Here is a 19,622-nt window from a genome sequence, read left to right as displayed (position 1 = left end):
ATTATCCTTGTTTCACTAGGACAGGTGCTATGTGTGTGTGTGTGAGCGAGCGAGCGAGCGCGCCTGTGTGTACATATGTGTGTGAGCGCACCTGTGTGTAAGTGCACCTCTGTGTATGTGTGTATGTGTATGCCTGTGTATATGTGTGTTCTCTGTGTGTGCATCTCTATGTGGATGTCTGTCTCTGTGTATGTGTCTGTGTGCTTATGTGTATGCCTGTATGTAAATGTGTGTGTGCACCTCTGTGAGTGTCTGTGTATATGTACGTGTGCATGTGCCCTTCCGTGTGTTTCCCACATGTGAACACATGCATCTTTGGAGGCCAGTCATTCTTTGGGGTCCTCAGCCCCTTTTATCGATCCTAGGGATCGTAAGACCTGTAGAGGAGGCTGGCTTTGCCAGCTTTTGGCCCATGGCTGAAGTGGGTGCTCTATATGGGTTAGTAGAGTTGGTGGAGGAAGGATGGTGGTCAGGATCGGGGGGAGTGGGGAGGTGACCCAGAGCTGCTGGATGCCTGGTTCAACAGGACTGGGAACACAGGTGTTCATTCTCCTTCCCACTATGAGAAATAGGGAGAGACTTAGTAGGTCTGCAAGACTCAGTGATGGAGAGTGGGCATGAGTCGTGTCTAAAATAATGGGGTACCCCCAACAGGAACAGTGGCCTCTCAGAACATGACTGTATCCCACAGAAGGCCATGTCGTCTATCACAAGGGGACAGCATGGGTGTAGGAGTGAGGGGGGCATCTCTGCCTCATGGCAAGTATGGCAGAGGCAGCACTCAGGGGTACCATCGAGAAGCACCTTAGGAACCAGGTTAAAGTGTATGTTGTCTTGGGGGAACTGAGTGGGGTAGGAGATAGTTAGCTGGAGTCTGATCACTCCAGGCTTGTGAGCTCCTATTATGACCCTTTCCCCTGTCCTTGGAAAGGTGTCTGATCACAGGAGCCTGCTTTAGCTAAAGTTTGCACCCTGAACTTAGCTCCAAGCGCCATCCATATGTCCAGTCCTTCGGCTGGTCCTGAGGCCCAGGGGCTCAGTATTTCAGGAACTATGGGCTTGGCCCAGATACACCTACTTCCTAGGGATGGGACCTGAGGTTCAGGATCTACTCTGGTGAAGTGGGGCCTCCATTGCCTGCTTGGCCTGACGTAGTGCCTCCCCCAGGACTCAGAGGTGACCGTGGAGTAAACTGTCCCAGAGTTCATAGGACATGTGCCTGATGTGGACAACACATGCCATTAGGAAGCACGTTAGGATCTTCGTCCAGGTGGAGAATGTGTGTGCTGCCACCGAGAATGAACAGGAGCCGGGGCTGGATTGGGGGAAGAGACTTGAAGGCAGACGGTGAGCGTGGGAAGAGATTTCCTAGGGAAACCTCCAGAAAGAGTGGGTGTCTCTCGACTGAGTAGCAGAGCATGGGGCGGGGAAAGTTTTAAGCAGAAACACAGCTAGGAGACATGGAGATGGCTGCCTGCCACCTGACTGGAGGAACTAGTCTGGCAGAGGTGGCCCAGGGCACGGCCTGCTTGCTCCTTGGCAAGGGCTCAGAAATAGACTGATGTAGTAGAGCGAGGGGCTAAGCTCTGTCCTTTCACACTACTGGGAACACCCCAATCAGGAGAGGAGGAAGTAGGTAGTGTGGGTAGGATGTTCCAGACCTTTGAGGCGCCTGAGTCTGTGAGCCCCTATATCCTGTGTCTACATACATCCCCTGTGATATATGTGTGGGAGGATCTATGTGACCGAATTTGTGTACACACATTTGCCAGGGAAGTCTCTTATCCCATGTCCCCGTGTGTCCCATGTGCCAGGGTGATCTTCCCTTTCTTCCTTAGGAGTCAACAGGTTTTTGCTAAACATCACACACACCAGGCTCCTTGTGGGTGCAGGGGCTGTAGAGGTGCAGTGTGGGCATTGGAAGTTGTGCCCCCACAGACACACACAGACACACACACACAGACACACAGACACACACACACACACACACACACACACACACGGCAATAATATTCCCAGACACAGTCATTTCCATAGAGCAGCAGCAAAATGACAGGCAGAGGTGTCACTAGGGAGCTCCTTCATGGCTGTCTGTCTGGTTGGTTAGGCTGGTGGGAGAATCTGGGAGAAGTCCTCTATGGGGGACCATAGAAGAGCAGGCAAAGAGATGGCAACTAAGGTCTGAGGGAGCAGGCAAGACGCAGCTGGGTTGAGCTGACTGAGGTCTTAAGAAGGCGAGTGCAGGCCTGGCTCAAATGTGTTCTCTGCTTTACCCTCAGACTGTCCCCTGAGTGTTACAAATCTGAGTGTTTCTTGACTTAGAAGCCCGGTGTGGTGGCTTTGAATTCCAGCACTTGGGAGGTAGAGACAGGTGGATCTCTGAGTTTCGAGGCAATCCTGGATTACAGAGTGAGTTCCAGGACAACCAGGGCTACACAGAGAAACCCTGTCTTCGGTGAGGAGATGAGAGGATGAGAGCAGGGAGAAGCAGCCATGGAGGCTGTAGACTCACCCCCTTCTCCTCAGCGTTGTGCAGCCACTACCACCTCAGCCCTTTACTGTCTCATCCAGCAGGCCTCCCACTTCTAAAGTGTCTGGAAAGGAAGGCCCAAATTAGAAGACAGAGGTCCCAGATTATCTTAGTTGGTGGGACCGTGGAGGCAGGCTGCCCAGAGTTCCATCAAGTATGACATTCTAGGAAGAGGCTCGTTGATCTGCACACACAACTGCAAGCTTAAGTCCAGACTCCGGAGCCTTTAAAATACACTTGTGAGGGGCTGGAGAGATGGCTCAGTGATTGAGAACAGAGATCCCTGTTTCTGTTCCCAGCACCCACATGGTAGCTTACAATTCCAGTTTGTCTTTAATTCCAGTTCCAGGGGATCCAATGCCTCTCCTGGCCTTGATGGGTGCCGGACACACGTGTGGTACACATACATACAATGCAGGCAAAGCATCTATGACATACAACAAAGATAACGAAATATTTTTTTGAATTGTCATAAAAATCCAGCACTTGGGAGATGGAGAAGGGTCAGGAGTTAAAGGTCATCTTTAGCTTCATGGCAAATTCAAGGTCAGCCAGGGCTACGTGAAATCCTGTCTCAAAATAGAATTGTAGTAAATGCATGCAATTTGCCATTTCTCTCTGTGTCTCTGCCCTTCTGTCCGTCTGTCTATCTGTCTCTCTTGCTCTTCCCTCTTTTGCTCTTTCTCTCTCTGTCCCTTTCTCCCTTCCTCCCCTCCCCCTCGTGTGTGTGTGTGTGTGTGTGTGTGTGTGTGTGTGTGTGTGTGCATGCGTGCGTGCATGTTCTGGTGTCTTCCTTGATCACTTTTGGAGGCCAGGGCTCTCACTGACCTTGGAGCTGGCTATAGCCTGACCAGCAAACTTCTGGGTCCTTCTGTCTTTGCCTTCTCAGCACCAGGATTACAAGGGCACCTGGCATTCTGTGGGCACTGGGGATCTGAACTTAGGTTCTCACGCTTGTGCATCAAGCACACTGCCAACTGAGCATCGCCTCAGCTTCGTTTAAACTCTCTTCAGTGTACAAATGTGCACTCGTTCGGCTTTCCGTCTGTAAACCCTTTCCATCTTCCTCAACAGAAACCCTACACCATGCAGCCCAACCCCCATCTTCCCAACAGTCCTGGGCAGCTCACCTTTGACCCAGTCTCTGGCTATGAATTTGACTATTGTGGGTATTTCTCATTGTTGCACTAGAGGGTCTTTGCCCTTTGGTTTCTGGCTTCTGTCACTTGGCATGATGTTTTCTGGGTTCATCCATATCATGTAAATGATGTTTTAAGGTGTTCATAGATCACCCGGAATGGGCAAATGCACTGTGTGTGCCCTGTGCCTGTTGGGAGTAGCGCTGCTGTCAGCATTTCATACAGATGTAGCATTTCATACAGATGTTTAAATCTGGTCTTCTGATCCTTTTGTGTATATAGTAGTTAACTGCCTGGGTAGTTTAGGGGTACACACTGCTACCCTTCTCCACAGTGACTACAGTGTCTGTTGTGCAGTCCTAGGAAGTGGGTGGTGGCAGAAGCTACAGTCTCTCAGAGCTTTTGAATGTGCTCACCTTCCCTCTCCTTCTTTGACAGAGTCGCCCCAAGAAAGGCCGGGCTCCCGGCGGAGCCTTCCCGGCAGCATGTCAGAGAAAAACCCCAGCATGGAGCCCTCGGCTTCAACCCCGTTCCGGGTCACGGTAACTATCTCTGCGTCACCACCGCCACTGCCACCACCATCACCACCTCGCCCTGCGGGGCTGTTCTGCGACCCCGCACCCCCCTTCCTGGAGCCTCATGGACCGGGAGAACATCCAGCCTCCCTTGCTCTAGGTATCCAATCCCTTGGCAGCTCCCTGCTCCCTGGGGGCCACAGGGGGCCCCATTCTTTGAGGGAGGGGGCAGGTAGAGGAAAGAGCCTAAGGGGCACCAGAGCTGGGAGAGGAGGCTGGATTGGAGCTGTCTGGCATGTGCACACAATGTACCCTCCACCCTTCTTTTGGTATCTTTTATAGAACAGTCTAGGGCATGTCATAATTTGATTCTGTGTTGATGGGAAGGAGAGGAATTCTGTATTCTCCAGGTGATGCTGCCTTAAAATGGACTCACACAGAACACATGTACCATAGCATAGCTGTTCAGTTGAGACAGCCGGCATGCACACCTCTCTCTTTTTTGAAACCTAAATGAGGGCTGGGGAGATGGCTCAGCCAATAAGGTTCTTCCTTTGAAAACATAATAATGTAAGTTCAATCCCTAGATCCTGTGTTTAAAATGAAGTTGCAGGTGCTGTGGCAGGAATGTGTAATCACAGAGATGGGAAAGAGAGACAGGCAGGCCCTGGGGCTCGCTGGCCGGACAGCCTAGTCTACTTTGTGAGATCTGTGTCGGTGGCTGCCTCAAAACATGTGGATGGCACCCTGAAGAATGGCACCTGGAATTGTGCCTCTACACAAGTGCCCACTCCTGTGCATGTGCATCTGTATGCTCATCTATGGACATGTGGGTTTGCGTGCATTTGTGTACCCCAAAACCTAAGTGACTTTGCAGGAGTGGACCTCAGAGACCCCCTTCCTTTCTTTCCTTTTCTCCCTCAGACAGGAGTCCCTGGCTGGTCCCGAACTCATAGAGACCCACCCACCTCTGCCTGTGAGAGCTAGGATTAAAGGTGTGCCCTGCTAGGCGCAGCTCCGTGTATTCTTGTTCTCTGCATTTACACTCAAGCACACATTTGCACAGACCTCCTTACACAGCAGATGTGATGGTTCAGTGCTGTGGCAGGCACCTGGCACTGGGTAAAGCATACATTCTGTGTTCTCCAGGGATCTCCAGTCTGCATCCATTTATCCATCCATCCAGCCAGCCAGCCAGCCAGTCAGCCAGCCAGCCAGCAAGGCTTCCCTTGTGCTTGCTCTGGGCCAGGCACCATTCTAGGGATGGGCAAAGGGTCAGAGTGCCCCAAGCCAGTGTGCGGTGTGCAGACTTCTGAAGAACCCACAGTTTTGAGTTGGTGTCACTAGGGGTGACGTGGTCTCAAGGGGATTTTATTTATTTATTTATTTATTTATTTATTTGATAGGATCACATGTAGCCCAGGCTGACCTCAGATATTATATATCGCAGATAGTGGCCTTGGACTCCTGATTCTTTTGTCTCTACTATCTGAGTGCAAGCATTACAGGTGTGTCCATGACATTTGGGCTTTGAGGTGATGTTTGAGCTAGAGGACAGATGATGAGGTGCCAGCCAGTCTTGTGGCAGGTAGGCAGACAGGCAGAAGGATACTAGGTGGAGGAGAGAGACACGGAAAGAACACAGGCCTGGCTGTCATTATGTGACTCGGGGGCTCCAGGGGAGCTGACTTGAACTGTCCCTAGAGGGTAGGAGAGGTGTCCTAAGCTCAGAAGGGTCAGTGGAAACTGGCTAGGTCGGCAGGAGTGGTGGTAGTGGATGCAGCAAAGGTGTGAATTGACATCGCACTGCTGCTGCTGCGGAGTCTGGTCATAGGGGTTAGAGTAACTGGGTAGGAGGTGAGGCTGGGCCAGGAGGAGCTTTGGCTACCAGACTGAAAGGATAGGGCCTTCCCCAGGGCTACCCATCCTCCTGCTTCTGTGTATGGTATAAAACTAGGTTCTGGGGTCCTTTCAGGATTGCAGGACCTGGGTATGTACATTTTGATACCCTTCCATAAGAGGTCATGCAGAGTGAGGGCTGAGGGTTAGCCTCTGGCAGGGAGGGCCTAGCTAGGGTCATACTCCTAGATGTACCCAGCTGCTTTCTGGGGGGCTCTACAAAGATGAGATCATTACTGTCGTTGGAGCAGAAGGTAGATGTTCCTCTTTGAATACAAAGGCTTCGGTGGGCCGGGAGAATCTCTGGGGGCCTTGGAACAATGATTGGGATTACTGTGGTCCTGCCACTGATGGAGTACACACTGTGTGGCTGGCACTATTCCCGCTGTCCTGAACCACCAGCTTTGTAATACTTCAGGCAGCCCTGTTGTTGATCGCTTCAGTACAGAGGGGGAAACTGAGGCTCGTGGGGTAAGTCATCACTCAAGCTCAGACTGATGAATAGGACCCAGGTGTGTCTGACCCCAGGGCTTGAGTGTGGCTTCCTAGGACTGGGAATGTGACTGTCGTGTGTCCTGCCAGTTCCTCTGTTTGTGGCTCCAGCATGCACACCACCATACCTTCGTGCTGCTGTAATCCGTGGCTTGGTAATTGCCAGCTGGGATTGGCGGTTTTCCTGCTGTGTCTTCACTGTTTCCCTGGGCAGAAGCCACCTGAGGGTGGAAGTCAGTGCCAGCCTGTGAGCCTGCAGCTCCCAGGAATGCACTCAGGCTGCTGCGCTCAGGTGGTTGGCAGGGTGCAGAGCACGTTCCTGAGCCATTTGTCTACCTACCCTCTAGCCACTCTGTGCTGTGTCACTAAGTGTTGCCATTTCACATACTGAGGAAAGCAGGGTTCAGGGTCGGTATCTTTGTCACATAGCCCTTGACTTATCAGGTACTGATAGGGCTGTTGGCCAGGTCAGGGTCTTGTCCTTAGGCACTTTGGTCCTTTGGCTCTGTGTAGCCATTAAAGACAGGGCTGTGAGTGGAGACTCTCTTGGCCTGGGGCTGGATGAACTGAAGTGCTTGGATACAAGAGCTGGATTCAAATCCTAGCACTTCTGAGCTATGATGTGACCGGGTTAGCCACCCAGCCTCTTAGAATCTCTATCAGTAAAGTGTGAACCAACAACCTGGCCCTGCAGCAGGTACTTAGCTGATGGGATGCACTCTGACCAACCACATCCATCCATTGGATCCACAGTCCCAACTGGGTTTCTCTTTCCGACTCTGGATTAGTACTAGGGCACAGAAGATATGGCATTTGGGGTATCGGGAGGAGAGCCTCCTCACCCCATTCCTGAACACTTATTTTCTCCGGCCTTGGCATCCTCAGCTCCAGCTTGCAGCTGCTCCCTGTAGACCCCGAGGGAGCCTGGGGAACATGGTTTTGCCTGGGGGAGGCAGGTGAGATACCACAGGCTGTAATGAACCTGCCACTGTTGCTGCCATTGCAAACCTGGGTGACAGGATGTCACCATCTTTCACAGAAGGTGCCCTGTGGGAGATTGTGTGTCAGAGTCGAAGGTCTCAAGGACTGGCAGAGGACTGGATCTGACAGAGGTCCCACCCAGCTGAGAGTGGATCTCCAGTTTGGGTTGTGTGTCCCCTCCCAGGGTTCTCACTCGTTCTGTGAGGGGCTATCCCCACGGCTGTTTCATAGCACATAGGTGGCTAAGTGGGACATGGGTGATAGCCTCTTAGAGTGTGGGGCTAGAGAGATCCTCGGTCTTTTTCTTTGTGTGAAATGAAGATGATGGCCCTGTGCTTAATATTCTAATGTGGCTTCAAGGTCTGGTGCCAGCTTTGTGACTTGAGCGAGTTGCAGGTCCTCCCTGTTCTCCTACGTGGCTTCCACTCTCAGCTGCAGTGAGCAGGGGCTGTGGCTCCCCAGGGGACCTGGGATAAAGAGCCCATGGGGAAGGGGCTGAGAGTAGGTGACCACAGTGGCCTGTTTCTCTCTGGGAGGTGTTTGGGATTCCCACCCAGGTCTGCCTTTTCTGTACTGGGAAGGGGGAAGACAAAGATGAAAGGCCATGTAGGTGGTGAGGCCTGGATTTGCAGGTGGAGGGTCAACCCAAGCCCTCCTGGGCCACAGTCTCCTAGTGTGTTCCCAGGAATCAGGCTGACCAGAGACAAGGAAATGCTGATAGCTGTGGTTCCCTGGAAGGCCCGTTGGCCATTTCCATCTCTCGGTATGGGCTCAGTCCGTCCTCCTTCCTCTGTCCACCTAGGCATTGACCTTGAGCAGTCAGGCAGGGTTGGGGTGGGAGGTGGCAGAGGGTCTAGGAAACGAAACTTGGCAGCCAGTTGATCCCTCCTTGGGAAGTTGAAAGTGGAGACTTTGAAGGTTCGGCTGAAATTAGATCTCAGGGCTATATTTTGTGAGATAGAGAAGTGTCAGAGAGGAAGGCTGGGGCGGGGCGGGGGGGGGGTGTGCTGCAGAAGCTGCAGATAAACTCAGCACTGTGTTGAGCATGGATGCTTCTAGAAGCAGGTCTTCTTGGTTCACTTTCACTAGTGTTGGGCTGTGCATAAACTGTGTTTCTGATTCAGGGACGGTTCCTGGGGTGCTGTGGGAACCCAGAATGAAGGCTCTCTGGCTGAAAGAAGATGGGAGAATTCTTACAGTGGGGACCTTTATGACTGGGTTTTAAGGGACATGCAGGAGTTTCTCAACAAAAGAGACAATAGTTAGAGGAAGATCGACCCAAACAGGAACAAACCAATGGTCCCCAGTGACGTGCTGGAAGCAGGAAGAAAAAGCTGAGGGAGAAGAAACATGAGGGGCGATAGTGGGAGCACAGAAGCCTTTGTACTTTGTACCCACTTGGGGTACCCACTTGAGGTTTTCAGCTGTTCTGTCCTCTCCCTACCGTAGTCTCCCCATGTGTGAACAGGCGTGTAGAAGGTGGGTGAGGTGGCCGAAGGGTCTACCATTCTGGCCATGTGTGCCTTCTGCAGGAGGAGGCCCTTTTCTAGAGAGGGAATGTTTTAGGTAGGTTTTGGTCAGACCACCAGATGCAGGAGTTGTTCAGGATGTGCAGGTCTAGGGGGCAGCAACAGTCTCCTGGCTGAATGAACAGGGAGCCCAGGACCATGAGGCAGACCAGACTCTTGGGATGTGTGCTCAGGCAGGGAGTTAGGGTGCCATTCAGGATGGGTTAAAGGATCAAGCCAACTGCTACTCTTATCTAAGCCTTGATCCCTGAGCTTACACGTCCTTGTGGGAGTCTGCTTGGTCAGTTACAGGAAGCACTAGCCCAGCCTGGGCAGCTTGGATAGGGACATGGAGAGGAAAGAAAGGAAACAAGCACAGCTCTGCACGCCTTCATTGCAGCTCTAGAACCTTCCAGAGTGTCCCTTGGTCTCTGCTGGGCCCTCCCTTATGACCATGAGGGTGTAAAGACTGCTTCTTGGGCTGTGTCACAGGCTCCTTACATGCTTTTTCATTCGGGGTGGCATTCTGGGTTCAGTGAAGGGGAGGTAGAATGGTGTGAGGCTTTTCCTCTCGACCTGTGCTCCAGGGAGACAGTGCTGATGTCTCCCCACAGAGCACCCGGGAGGGCCACTGCTCCCCTCTGTGGGTAAGTCACCTGTCTCCAGACCTCTTTCTTCATCTCCAAACAGGGCAGCAGTGAGGAGGGCTCCAAAGCCTGCGGGTAGGCCGTTAGCCGGTGTTTAACCCTGCTGCTTGTGTTTCAGGGTCCACCCTTCCCATACTTTGCCCAGAACCCCAGGTAGTGGGGCCTATTTCTCCCCCTTCACACTGTCCCTTACTGCCCCAAAGCAACAGCATCCCTGATAGAGCTCTGAGGTGCAGCTGGGACCAGGAGTTGGAGAGAGGTGAGTGAGTGAGAGGCTTAGGAAACCAGAGCTAGTGTTCTAAGTAGCATGGGTAGAGCTGGCCAGTCTGCAGGCTGTTTTCTCACCAGCGGGGGGCAGCAGAGGGCAGCGAGTGGACATCTGGGTGGCTCTTAGTGAGAGCTGAGGTCTTCGTTTGTACCCCTGACCACAGTGAGCCATTAAGTTATGGAGGCTGCAGGATGATCTGTGGTGACAGTAACACTGGTCAGGGGACATCCGGTTGACCAATGACAGTTGGGGCTGGCTGAGCTGGCTTGGCCCGATTTCTTCAGAGAGCTGGATCTCTACTGTGACCCTTGGGGTCATTGGAGGACCAAGGTTTGGGGCTACAGCAGGCTTGTATCAGGAGAGGCTCAGGGTGAGAGGCTAGTATGTGACCTGACAGGTAGGGTTAGGGCCCTGCAGTCACCAGGCTGGGGCTACTAAATGGTTAGACCCTGCCATACTGAACCGCCTAGAGGTTCCTTGGGCCCCTTGTTAGCTTCTCCACTACTTTGGAAGGGAATACGGGGGCATTCCAGGTGAGGTAGATGGTGGGTCAGGTCCTCTGCACGGGGTTCCAAGCTCAGCATGGCTGACTATACTGACTGTGTGGTAGAGAATCATAAACCTGTTCTTGGCAGGTCCGTGAGGCAGACTGCAGTGGTGTTCATTTCCTCCTTACAGTTCCAGGCCACGCACACTTTGCTTTCTAAGATGACTACATTGAGCAGAGGGAAGGGCCCGCTAAAGCTCCTCCCTCCAGCACTTGGATGTGGAAGGAGTCATGGACCTTAATGGCTTGCCTGTGGCCAGTCTGTGCTAGCCAGTATCATTTTTTAGTGCCCTCCTTATGGATGAGGAATGACAGACTCAGAGAGGGGGCACACTGTGCTGGGTTACACAGTTAGTAAGGGTCGGAGCTGACATCGGAATCCATGCTCCCCTCTCCCACTTTCCCTTGCTCAGCACAGGGGCAGCAGGTGCCTGAGAGATTATTTTTTTGTACCCAACCTGTGGTCCTGCAGGCCCTATCCCCTTCCTGGATCAGGAGCCTGGACAGAGGTAAGGTTCAGATGCTGCCTCCTGTTTCCACTTTCTTGCTCTCTGTGTGTATGTGTTTGTGTGTGTGTGTGCACATGTGTGTATCCATTAGTGTTTGTGTGTGTGCACATGTTGGTTGACTTTGAGGTCCCTTCTCAGCTTCTCTCCCTCTCTCTCCCTCTCTCCCCTCACTTTCTCTCCCTGAGACACAGGCTCTCTCACTATTAGCCTAGAGTTCACTGGTGTCTAGGTTCACTGGCCAATGAGCCCTGGGGATTTCTCTCTCTCTACTTTTCCAGCATGTGCCACTGACTTTTTTTTTTCTTCCTCCCATGGCTCCTAGGGATTAGATTTAGGTTCTCATCCTTGTGGGGCATATACGTTACTGACAGGCGTCTCCCAAGCCCCTTCTTTTTTTTAGACAGACCTTGGGCTCCTGGTCTTCTGCCTCCCCTCTTAAGTGCTAAGAGGACAGGCATACACCATCATGCCTGGCTTATACCATGCTGGGAATCAAGCTTAAGACTGTGTGTAGGCTGGGCCAGCACTGTACCACTGAACCACATCGCCCTCTATCCCTCATTCCCTCACATTTTCCTGCTGTGAAAACAAAGTGATCACATGGCACTGGGGTTGGATTACAGATGTAATTACATGCGAGTTCTTGGGCAGGAATTGTTTCTGAAGCCAGGAGGCCTTCTGTGGAGGTGGCAGATACTGACATCTGTTTCATACACAAGTCTAACATCTCGATGAATAAACTGCCTCTGGATTGCTTAGAGAACATCTTAGGGGAGCCACGCCCCTCCCCCGCCCTAGTGCCTTAGATGGCCTGTAGTGGGAGTGGGTGGCTCCATTTCTCTCTCCAGCCTGGCATCCGGGCATCCAGGGCCTCGCAGGACTGCCTCAGCCTCTGACTTCGGACTGTTTGATCTTTTTGCCACCTTTCCATCCCTTGCTTTGGTCTTCCTGGGCAGACATTCTCTCCCCAGCTCCAGGATGTGTCCTCATGTCCTTCCTCTCTTCCACTCTGTCACTAACGATTCACTACGTGCCTCTCTTCCACCAGCTGATCATGACCTTCTCAAGGGCAGGACTGGCATCTGATTCTTTGGAATCCTCAGCTCCTGCTGTGGGCACCTGCTAGGGGCTGGTGGAGTGAAGGGGAGTTGGGGGGGCATCAGGGAGCAAATTAATTAGATGGGGATGAAGTGAGCCCTTCCTTCTATGTCTGCGGCTACTGTGACTACCAACTCTGAGATGAAAGGTCTAGCTGGCCAACCAGCTCCTAGGAGCCCCAGAAGAACACCAGCCCTTGCCTAGACTTTGTTTCTGCCTCTGATCCTTCTGAGGCCACAACTCCCAGGTCAGTGCAACCTGCAACTGCCAGATTGTGGGAGGACAATTGCCTGTGGTGCCATCTCCAAGTGTGTCTGTTTTCCTAGTGAAAAGGCATGTAGCCACTCGGGGTGCTGCTGCCCTTGCAGTTTGGCTTTCTTGCCGCTCAAGTCAGAGATCCCCTGGGATGTTCCCCATTGGTTAGCACTTCTCCCTGCCTTGCTCCAGGGCTAGCCCAGACTGTTGGGTGTTTGGGAGGCTAGGATTATCTGACCATCTTTGGGTTAGCCACTGCTCTCAAAAGGTCTCTTTCATTTGTTATCACAGCAAATGAATTTCCACTGGTATGGGGGGGGGGGGAGCAAAAGACCTGGTGGAAGCTTCCTGAATTGCCTGTGCGGGTCAGCTCCTGTTATGTGGTTACATGGGTATGAGAATGGGGGGTCCCGCCCACTCTGCTGGGTGACTCTGCCAAGAGCATTTGCTCACCCAGAAGGGGGAAGGACTGTGAGTCCCTAGACCACCAGCCTGGCCATGGGATCTTAGCCCTGAGGCTGGAGGACCAGGTTGAGAGGCTAATGCAAGGGGAGGTACCCTGGTAGGATGGTGTTCCTGAAACTCTAGCCTAGGGTCTGCCTAGAAATGTGGCTCTCAGGCTTCCAAGCCACTTGAATGTTAAAGCCAGTGTCCACAGCTTGGGGCTTTATAGGACAGCGAGTCACTCCCTGACTGCTCTCTGTTGTCATAGCAGTGCCTGACACCTGAGAGAGGCCTGTCTGATTTCTGTACATGGATGTTTGCTCGGGCCTGGGGAGGGGGAGCAGGGGTGGGGTGAGTATCAGAGGGTCATGCTTATGTAGCCTTTCTGAGTCCTGTGTCATCCCCACCCCTTCTCCAGGCTGTTAGGTTTCTTAAGGGACCCTTGCCTTGCATATCCTCATGACATGTCCCTTCTCCAGGGTGGGTTGGTGGTGTGGAACTTGGAGGCCAGGAGGCTCTGCAGCCTTGGCAGGGGTCTATAGGAGCAGGAAGACTCACTGCTGTGCCTGTCCCACACCATATCCTGAGCCCAGAGTCTGCCTGCACTACCATTATGGCTGCTCTCAGTAGACCTGTCTGTATCTCATTGACGTCTCAAAAGCTGTCTCCTCTGGTAAGCCCACCAGAATACCCCTAAGTGGGATTCCTTAAAAAGTCTTCTTTTGTATCACAGATACTAAGTCACTTGCCAGGCTGCTGCGGCCCCTGTTCTGCGGCTTCGGCAGCCCAGTGTGGATAGGAGGCATTTAAACACATTCATTTGTGGGTAGAAGTGTCTACAGAGGAACCTGACTAAGACTTAGGGCATCGGGGAGGCCCAGCCTGGGCGGAGGGACCTAGAAGGAGGAACTGGATTCCCCAAGCAAAAGGGGACTTTAATTTCAGGAAGCCCTTTGAAGTCTTTGCTGGTCAGAGGAAGCAATAAGAGCAGGTCTGGGAAAGTGGTATCGATGGTGAGGACAGTAGGCAATAGTTACTCTCCCCCTTTACTGACCAGGGGGCAGCCATGACAGCCAGCCACTGGCTTAGGCAGTGTAGCTCTTGAAGGGTATTGTGCCCTCCTTGCTTCTTCAGGAAGACGGTGGTGAATGTCGGATGTTCTTGTGGCTGTGCCATGTGGGGACTTCCAAGTGTGCTAAGTTTTAGGACAGAAAGACATGTTTGGGGCAGGGGTTTGTTGCTCTTGACAAAGATGCAAGACCCTGACAGCCATATGTCTAGGGATGATAAAGAAGAATAAACAGGGTGTGCACAGAGACACCTCCAAAGTGAAGCTTCCCACTCAGGGCAGCGGGAAGATGGTGCTGGCAGACTTAACCTTGGGCTTTGGGGTCATTGTCTTTCTTGGCTGTGATTGGCGTTTGTGCCAATTTGTTTGTGGCTGTCTGTTAACAAGCGTGTGTGTGTGTGTGTGTGTGTGTGTGTGTGAGTCTGTGTGAGTGTATATGTGAATGTGAATGTCTGTGTGTGTGTCTGTGTGAGTGTCTGTGTGAATGTGTGTGTGTGCTGGTTGTCAGTGCTTGTGTGTACATACATGTGCATCTGTGAGCCTGGTGCTACTGAGGAGATGTTTTGCTTGCCTTCTTTTGTAGGTGTACCTTTTGTGTGGGCATCGTTGGCATGTCTGTCCTTGAACAGGAATATGGTTTCAGCCTTGTATATTTCTCCATGTGAGAATGTGTTTATGTGCAGTTTTCTGACCAGGATGTTTGTTTGAGACAGGGTCTCATTTCAGTAGCCGAGGCTGGCCTCCACCTCAGGATCCTCTGCACTTCTTCTAGTGTGCCAGTAGTCTTGGACACTCAGTATTTTAAGACAAGAGTTTATCCTTGAATGTCCCAGCCTCTTTTGGGAGACCTCATGGCCTACGGTCCTGTTCTTGTGTGGACTATGAAGGATTTTCATGTTTAAGGGAATACTGTCATGTGTCAGAGGCGGATCTGTGGCATAACGTGGCCCACAAGTGGGTGGCCATCAGAAAGGCACCAACTGTTGATCCCAGCTTAAATGCCTCTTCCTTTTCACCTGCCACCATGCCATCATTTCATTAGTGAGTCACTCCCTAGCTTGGATCACCTTTGATGGTGGAGGAGGACCGGAGGAGTGGCACATCTGAAGGACATGGCAAAGCCAGAACATGCTTTGGTACTTAGTGCCAAGCCTGGGAGAGCCAGGCAACCCAGCCGGTCACTGATCTTAACTTCACAGACTTGGCAGGTGCCAGCCCTGAGAAACGCTCATGCTCACTCCCCCAGCTCCACGTGTTCTCCATGGGAAGACTGAGGCTTGGAAAAGGACAGCCACCGGGGAGAGTCTGGAAGCTTGGTGCTGAAGCTTGGTTATTCTAGACAAGTTTGGCCACCTTCTGGGCCTTGAGTGTCTTGTTTGTAACATGTGGGTCTATTGATCTCACCTATGCACCTAGGAAATAAGTGTCTTGCCATCCCAGCGCCTGTCCCAGCCTGCCTGCCTGCCTGTGTGCCCAGCAACTCTCCTCTCCTGGGGCTGAGAGGTAGCTGTATCTGTCTGGGATCTTCCCCTACCTTATCTGTCTTGCTTACTTAGATGTGTTCTTGGCATTCAGACAGAGCCCAGAAATGGTATTGAGAGAGATGTCTGTGAAAACAGCTTCGCTTCCTGAAGCTTCCCTGTTAGGGTTTGAACTTTTAAAACTGGCATGGGTAGGACATGGGTCCACCCAGTGTGAATCCATGGAGTTCTGCCTGCATCCTGAGCAGTCTTAGTGTCCCAGGGTGAACAGATAAAGGGAGGCAGAGGTCGGCCAGGCCATTTGCACATTTTCAGTGGCCAGTCTGCAGGAGGGGGAGAAGGCGACGAAGGTTGGCCTGGGTGGAAGGTGAATGACTGGATAGATGGATGCTGAGGCTAGGAGAATGTTGCCCTTGACTGAATATTTGCTGTCTATTAGGCCTGGGTCCAGTACTTCACACTGTAGGAGATATAGCAGGTTGGAGTCCCTTGGTGACAAGGAGCTTCCAGGGTGGTGTGGCATGCACACTTGCGGTTCTCCAAAGGACAGTGCATGGGAGGATGGGATGGTCAAGAAGCTCTGAGCCTTCAAGTCACTTGTGAATCCTGCGTGTAGAGCTGTGTATGAGCTGTCTTTATAAGAAAGGAGGGCCCCACTCTGCCCACCCCACATTCCAGAACTCTCCTAGTCCTAGCTCTGCCGCATAACAACCTAGCCACTTGGAGCAAGCATCTTAATCTCTTCTAGCTTCCACTTCCCACTCTGAAACTGAAGCCCACACTCCCCCAAGGACTCTTAGCAGAGGCCTTGAGCTTCCTAGGCTGGCTCCCTCCCTGCTGAGCATTGCGCTCTGCGTTTTCACGGACAGAGCAACTTGGCAAAACAGGAGCTTGCTCAATAACTCATCATTTATCCTCCTCCTCCTCAACACTTGGAATTGATTGAAATGGGTGAATGAAGAAATCACGCATCTGGAATTCTGAAAGGGTCTGAGTGATGCTGGAGAGCTTTCCAGAGAAGAGCAGGGGTGGGCCAGATGTTAAGACAGAATGGCTCCAACTGAGGTAGAGGGTTGGGGGTGGGGGGGTGCCTGACAACTCATCCTTACAGCCAGACCACTCTGGTCTGCCCTGGGTCTTGGCCAGTGGTAAAGTGGGGACCAGCTGGGAGTGGTTATGTCCTTTTAGGTGGGGGGCATTCACAAAGAAGGCAGAGGCAAGAACTAGTAAGCAGCAGCCTGGTATAAAGCCCTGGGGCCTTAGTTGAGCCCAGTGCACAGGCACAGCTGCCTGCTGTGTTAATGGGGCCAGTGCCCCACGGGGTGGAGCCGACTCTGTCCTGGTGTCTGGTGTCTGGTGGTTGGACTGTCAGGCTGCCTGCTGCGCTTTACATTTCAGTCCCTGCTCCCTGGATGAAAGCTCAGGCCTCACCTGAGCAGCCTAGCAGCCCTGTGGCTGCACACTGTGCACATTGGGAGTCTCTGACGTTGCTTCAGAAGAGAGCACTAAAAGGGTTCAAAACTTCTAAACTGGATGTTACTCTGTGGCTCCAGGGTCATATTGCAAGCAGCTTCATTCATGGCCCTGTCCTCACTGCTAGGCAGCCTGCAGACTCCTCAGAGGCCCAGGTAGACTCCTACGTCTATTGGTCACCCACACCTTGGGACAGTTGGCTGTGTACTTGAGCCAGTCTCAGTACTAGTGACAATAAAGCATGTGGTTGCTTAAGTATTTGCTGACTTACCCTAATACCTAGCAACAATCCTTTCCTTCATCTCGTAAAGCAGCTTCCATCGTTAGCCTGTGTTACAGATAGGATACCGAGGCTCAGAAAGGGCGTGACGTTTGTACACAGGTTGTCTGATTTAGGATTGGAATCCAGATCAGACATGGTGTTGCATGCCTATAATCCCAGCACATGGAAGGAGATAAAAGGATTAGGAGTTTTGAGGCCAGCCTGGGCTACATGAAACCATGTCTCATAACCCCCCCCCCCCTTGGGGAAAAAAAACGATCCCAGAAAGTAAGTGTGAAGGTGCTATTCCCGTAATCCTACAGTTCAGGAGGCTGAGGGCCTCCACATGAGTTCAGGGCCAGCTTGGGCTACATGCTGAGACCCTTCTCAGGAAACAAATGAACAAAGAGATTTGAACCCAGGCACTTAGAAAAAGCCTGAGGTGCCCCAGGGGAGGATTAGAAAGGACAGATCCCTTGTGTGTAAGGAGAAAGAACATGTGAGAACGCAGACTCTGTGTGTGTGTGTGTGTGTGTGTGTGTGTGTGTGTGTGTATGGGGGCGGGCAGATAAAGGAGAGATTATGGAGTAGTTATTGAAAGCATGTCTAACCCTCACAGATGAGCTAGCCCTGGCATATGCTATTACAAGCTGCAGATTTTAAAATGAAACCTTTGTATTTGAGTGGGTTCCTTGTGCGGATAAATTTGGCTTTTGTTGGATATTCTGTTCTACACCCCAAACCTAAACTCTGTTCAGCTTTATGTGTCCTATCTAACACTCTCTGCATGTCTCTCCCCAGCTCACTTCACAGTGAGGTGACAAGCCTTGCCCACCAACCCTGAGACTAACTGAGGCCTGGTACAGCTCAGTTTGAGGCCTATGTGTGCCTGCTTGCACCTCTCGGCTCTTAGCCACTGGCTGTCAGTATGCTCCAACACAGCCCAAAAGTGGCTATCAGGAACTCCGTTCTACTGAAAGAAGGAACTGTTGGCTTTTTGAGGCAGGGTCTCACTACATGGCCCTGGTTGGCCAGGGACTCAAAATGTAGATCAGGCTGACCTGAAACTTACAAAGATTTGCTAACTTCTGCCCCTGGAATGTTGGGATCAATGTGCCACAACTTGTAGCTAGAAGGAACAGGAACCTTGTCTGGTGCCACTTGGTTAAAGGTTGGCTTAGGTCTTTGTTTTCTTCTCAATGCTGGCATCAAACTCTGCAGCTATCGCTCTATCCTGAGCCACCTCCCACCCTTTGCCTCGGGTCTAGCATAACTTCCTGGCTTGAAGACCAACCAGCCACTCCTCGTGAATTCTGGCTGTAGCTGATCCCAGGCAGGGACAAGAGACAAGGCTTGTCTCCTTTCATCCAGGGCCAGGGACTAACCACCTGACTCCCTAGCCCTGTGAAGGACAGTAAACTGTGAATCTGGGCAGAGCACAGGGGTGCAGCTTGGGGCCTTTGATCTTGGGAAAACCCCTTTGTCACCCTCGGTAATACAGCTTGTTGGCCATGAGGCCATGGCCTCATCCAGCTAGGATGAGGGGTGTTTATTATATGTGGGACTCTGAGCTGGGATACAAGGTCTGTAGGGCTGATTGTGGTACGGTGGGGATTAACAGGGGTTCTCAATGGTTCCTTGAGGAATCTCCCCATGGCCTCTTGAAAATGTAGACAACACTGGTCGCCCTGTCCTGTCACCCTATAGTGTCCATAGCTGTTGTGGCCCCACTGTCTAGTGTACCAAACTCTTGGAGTACTGATCTCCAAGGTCATTGCAGCTTGGGTCAGGGGAGGTAGCAGGTAGCATTGATTTTCAAAAGGAAGTTACAGATGTCTGTCATCTGGTATTTGAGCCTGGTGAGGAGAAATGCCGGAATGCTGGAAAGTGGCAAGAGTCCAACCCCTTCTTCTAGAGGGAGAATAGTCCTCCTCCTCCTCCTCTTCTTCCTCCTCCTCTTTCTCCTCCTCCTCCCCCTCCTTTACTCAGAAATAGGATCAAACTGACAATATTGCTATGGAATGGGCTCCACAACCTGTGAAATGGGCTATATGGTTCTTTGTACCCTAGAGTGCAATCTGTTCAAAAATCCAAGCCTGCTGGGAGACTCCTCAGGAAGGGCTGAGTTGGGAGAGCCCAGGATTTACATGGAGGTGTAGGCCCCTGCCTGCCTGCTGTCTCCTAGCAGCTTTGACCTCCCTTAGTCTGCATTGCCTTGCCTGTGGATTACACCTTTGGAGAAGGGTCCCTCCAATCTACCCCTTAAATCAAGAGGTTTTATTTTGCTGCACAGCATTTGAAAACCTGGATGTGGCCGGGCGTGGTGTCGCACGCCTTTAATCCCAGCACTCGGGAGGCAGAGGCAGGGGGATTTCTGAGTTCGAGGCCAGCCTGGTCTACAGAGTGAGTTCCAGGACAGCCAGGACTACACAGAGAAATCCTGTCTTGAAACAAAACAAAACAAAACAAAACAGAAAACCTGGATGTGGGTACAGGTGTATTTGG

The 19,622-nt window shown here is 51.9% G+C and overlaps 1 protein-coding gene across 8 annotated transcripts in view; it reads left to right on the top strand.

The window, feature by feature from the left end:
* The window catches only part of Dab2ip (DAB2 interacting protein), a 176,283-nt gene that overhangs the window by 82,286 nt on the left and 74,375 nt on the right, over positions 1 to 19,622 (top strand). For 7 of the 8 annotated variants that reach the window (XM_029484645.2, XM_029484632.2, XM_021181770.2 and 4 more), the window contains exon 2: positions 4,108 to 4,211. In XM_029484645.2, coding sequence (XP_029340505.1) covers positions 4,108 to 4,211 — 104 coding nt within the window. Of the gene's footprint in view, positions 1 to 4,107; positions 4,212 to 4,246; positions 4,345 to 19,622 lie in introns of those variants that run through there. The other variant, XM_029484689.2, reaches the window with a different exon arrangement.

This window comes from Mus caroli, unplaced genomic scaffold (genome assembly GCF_978045245.1).
Source record: "Mus caroli unplaced genomic scaffold, Mus_caroli_1 scaffold_2, whole genome shotgun sequence".
NCBI classification, from domain to species: Eukaryota; Metazoa; Chordata; class Mammalia; order Rodentia; family Muridae; genus Mus; species Mus caroli.
This window is presented reverse-complemented; position numbering and strand designations above follow the sequence as displayed.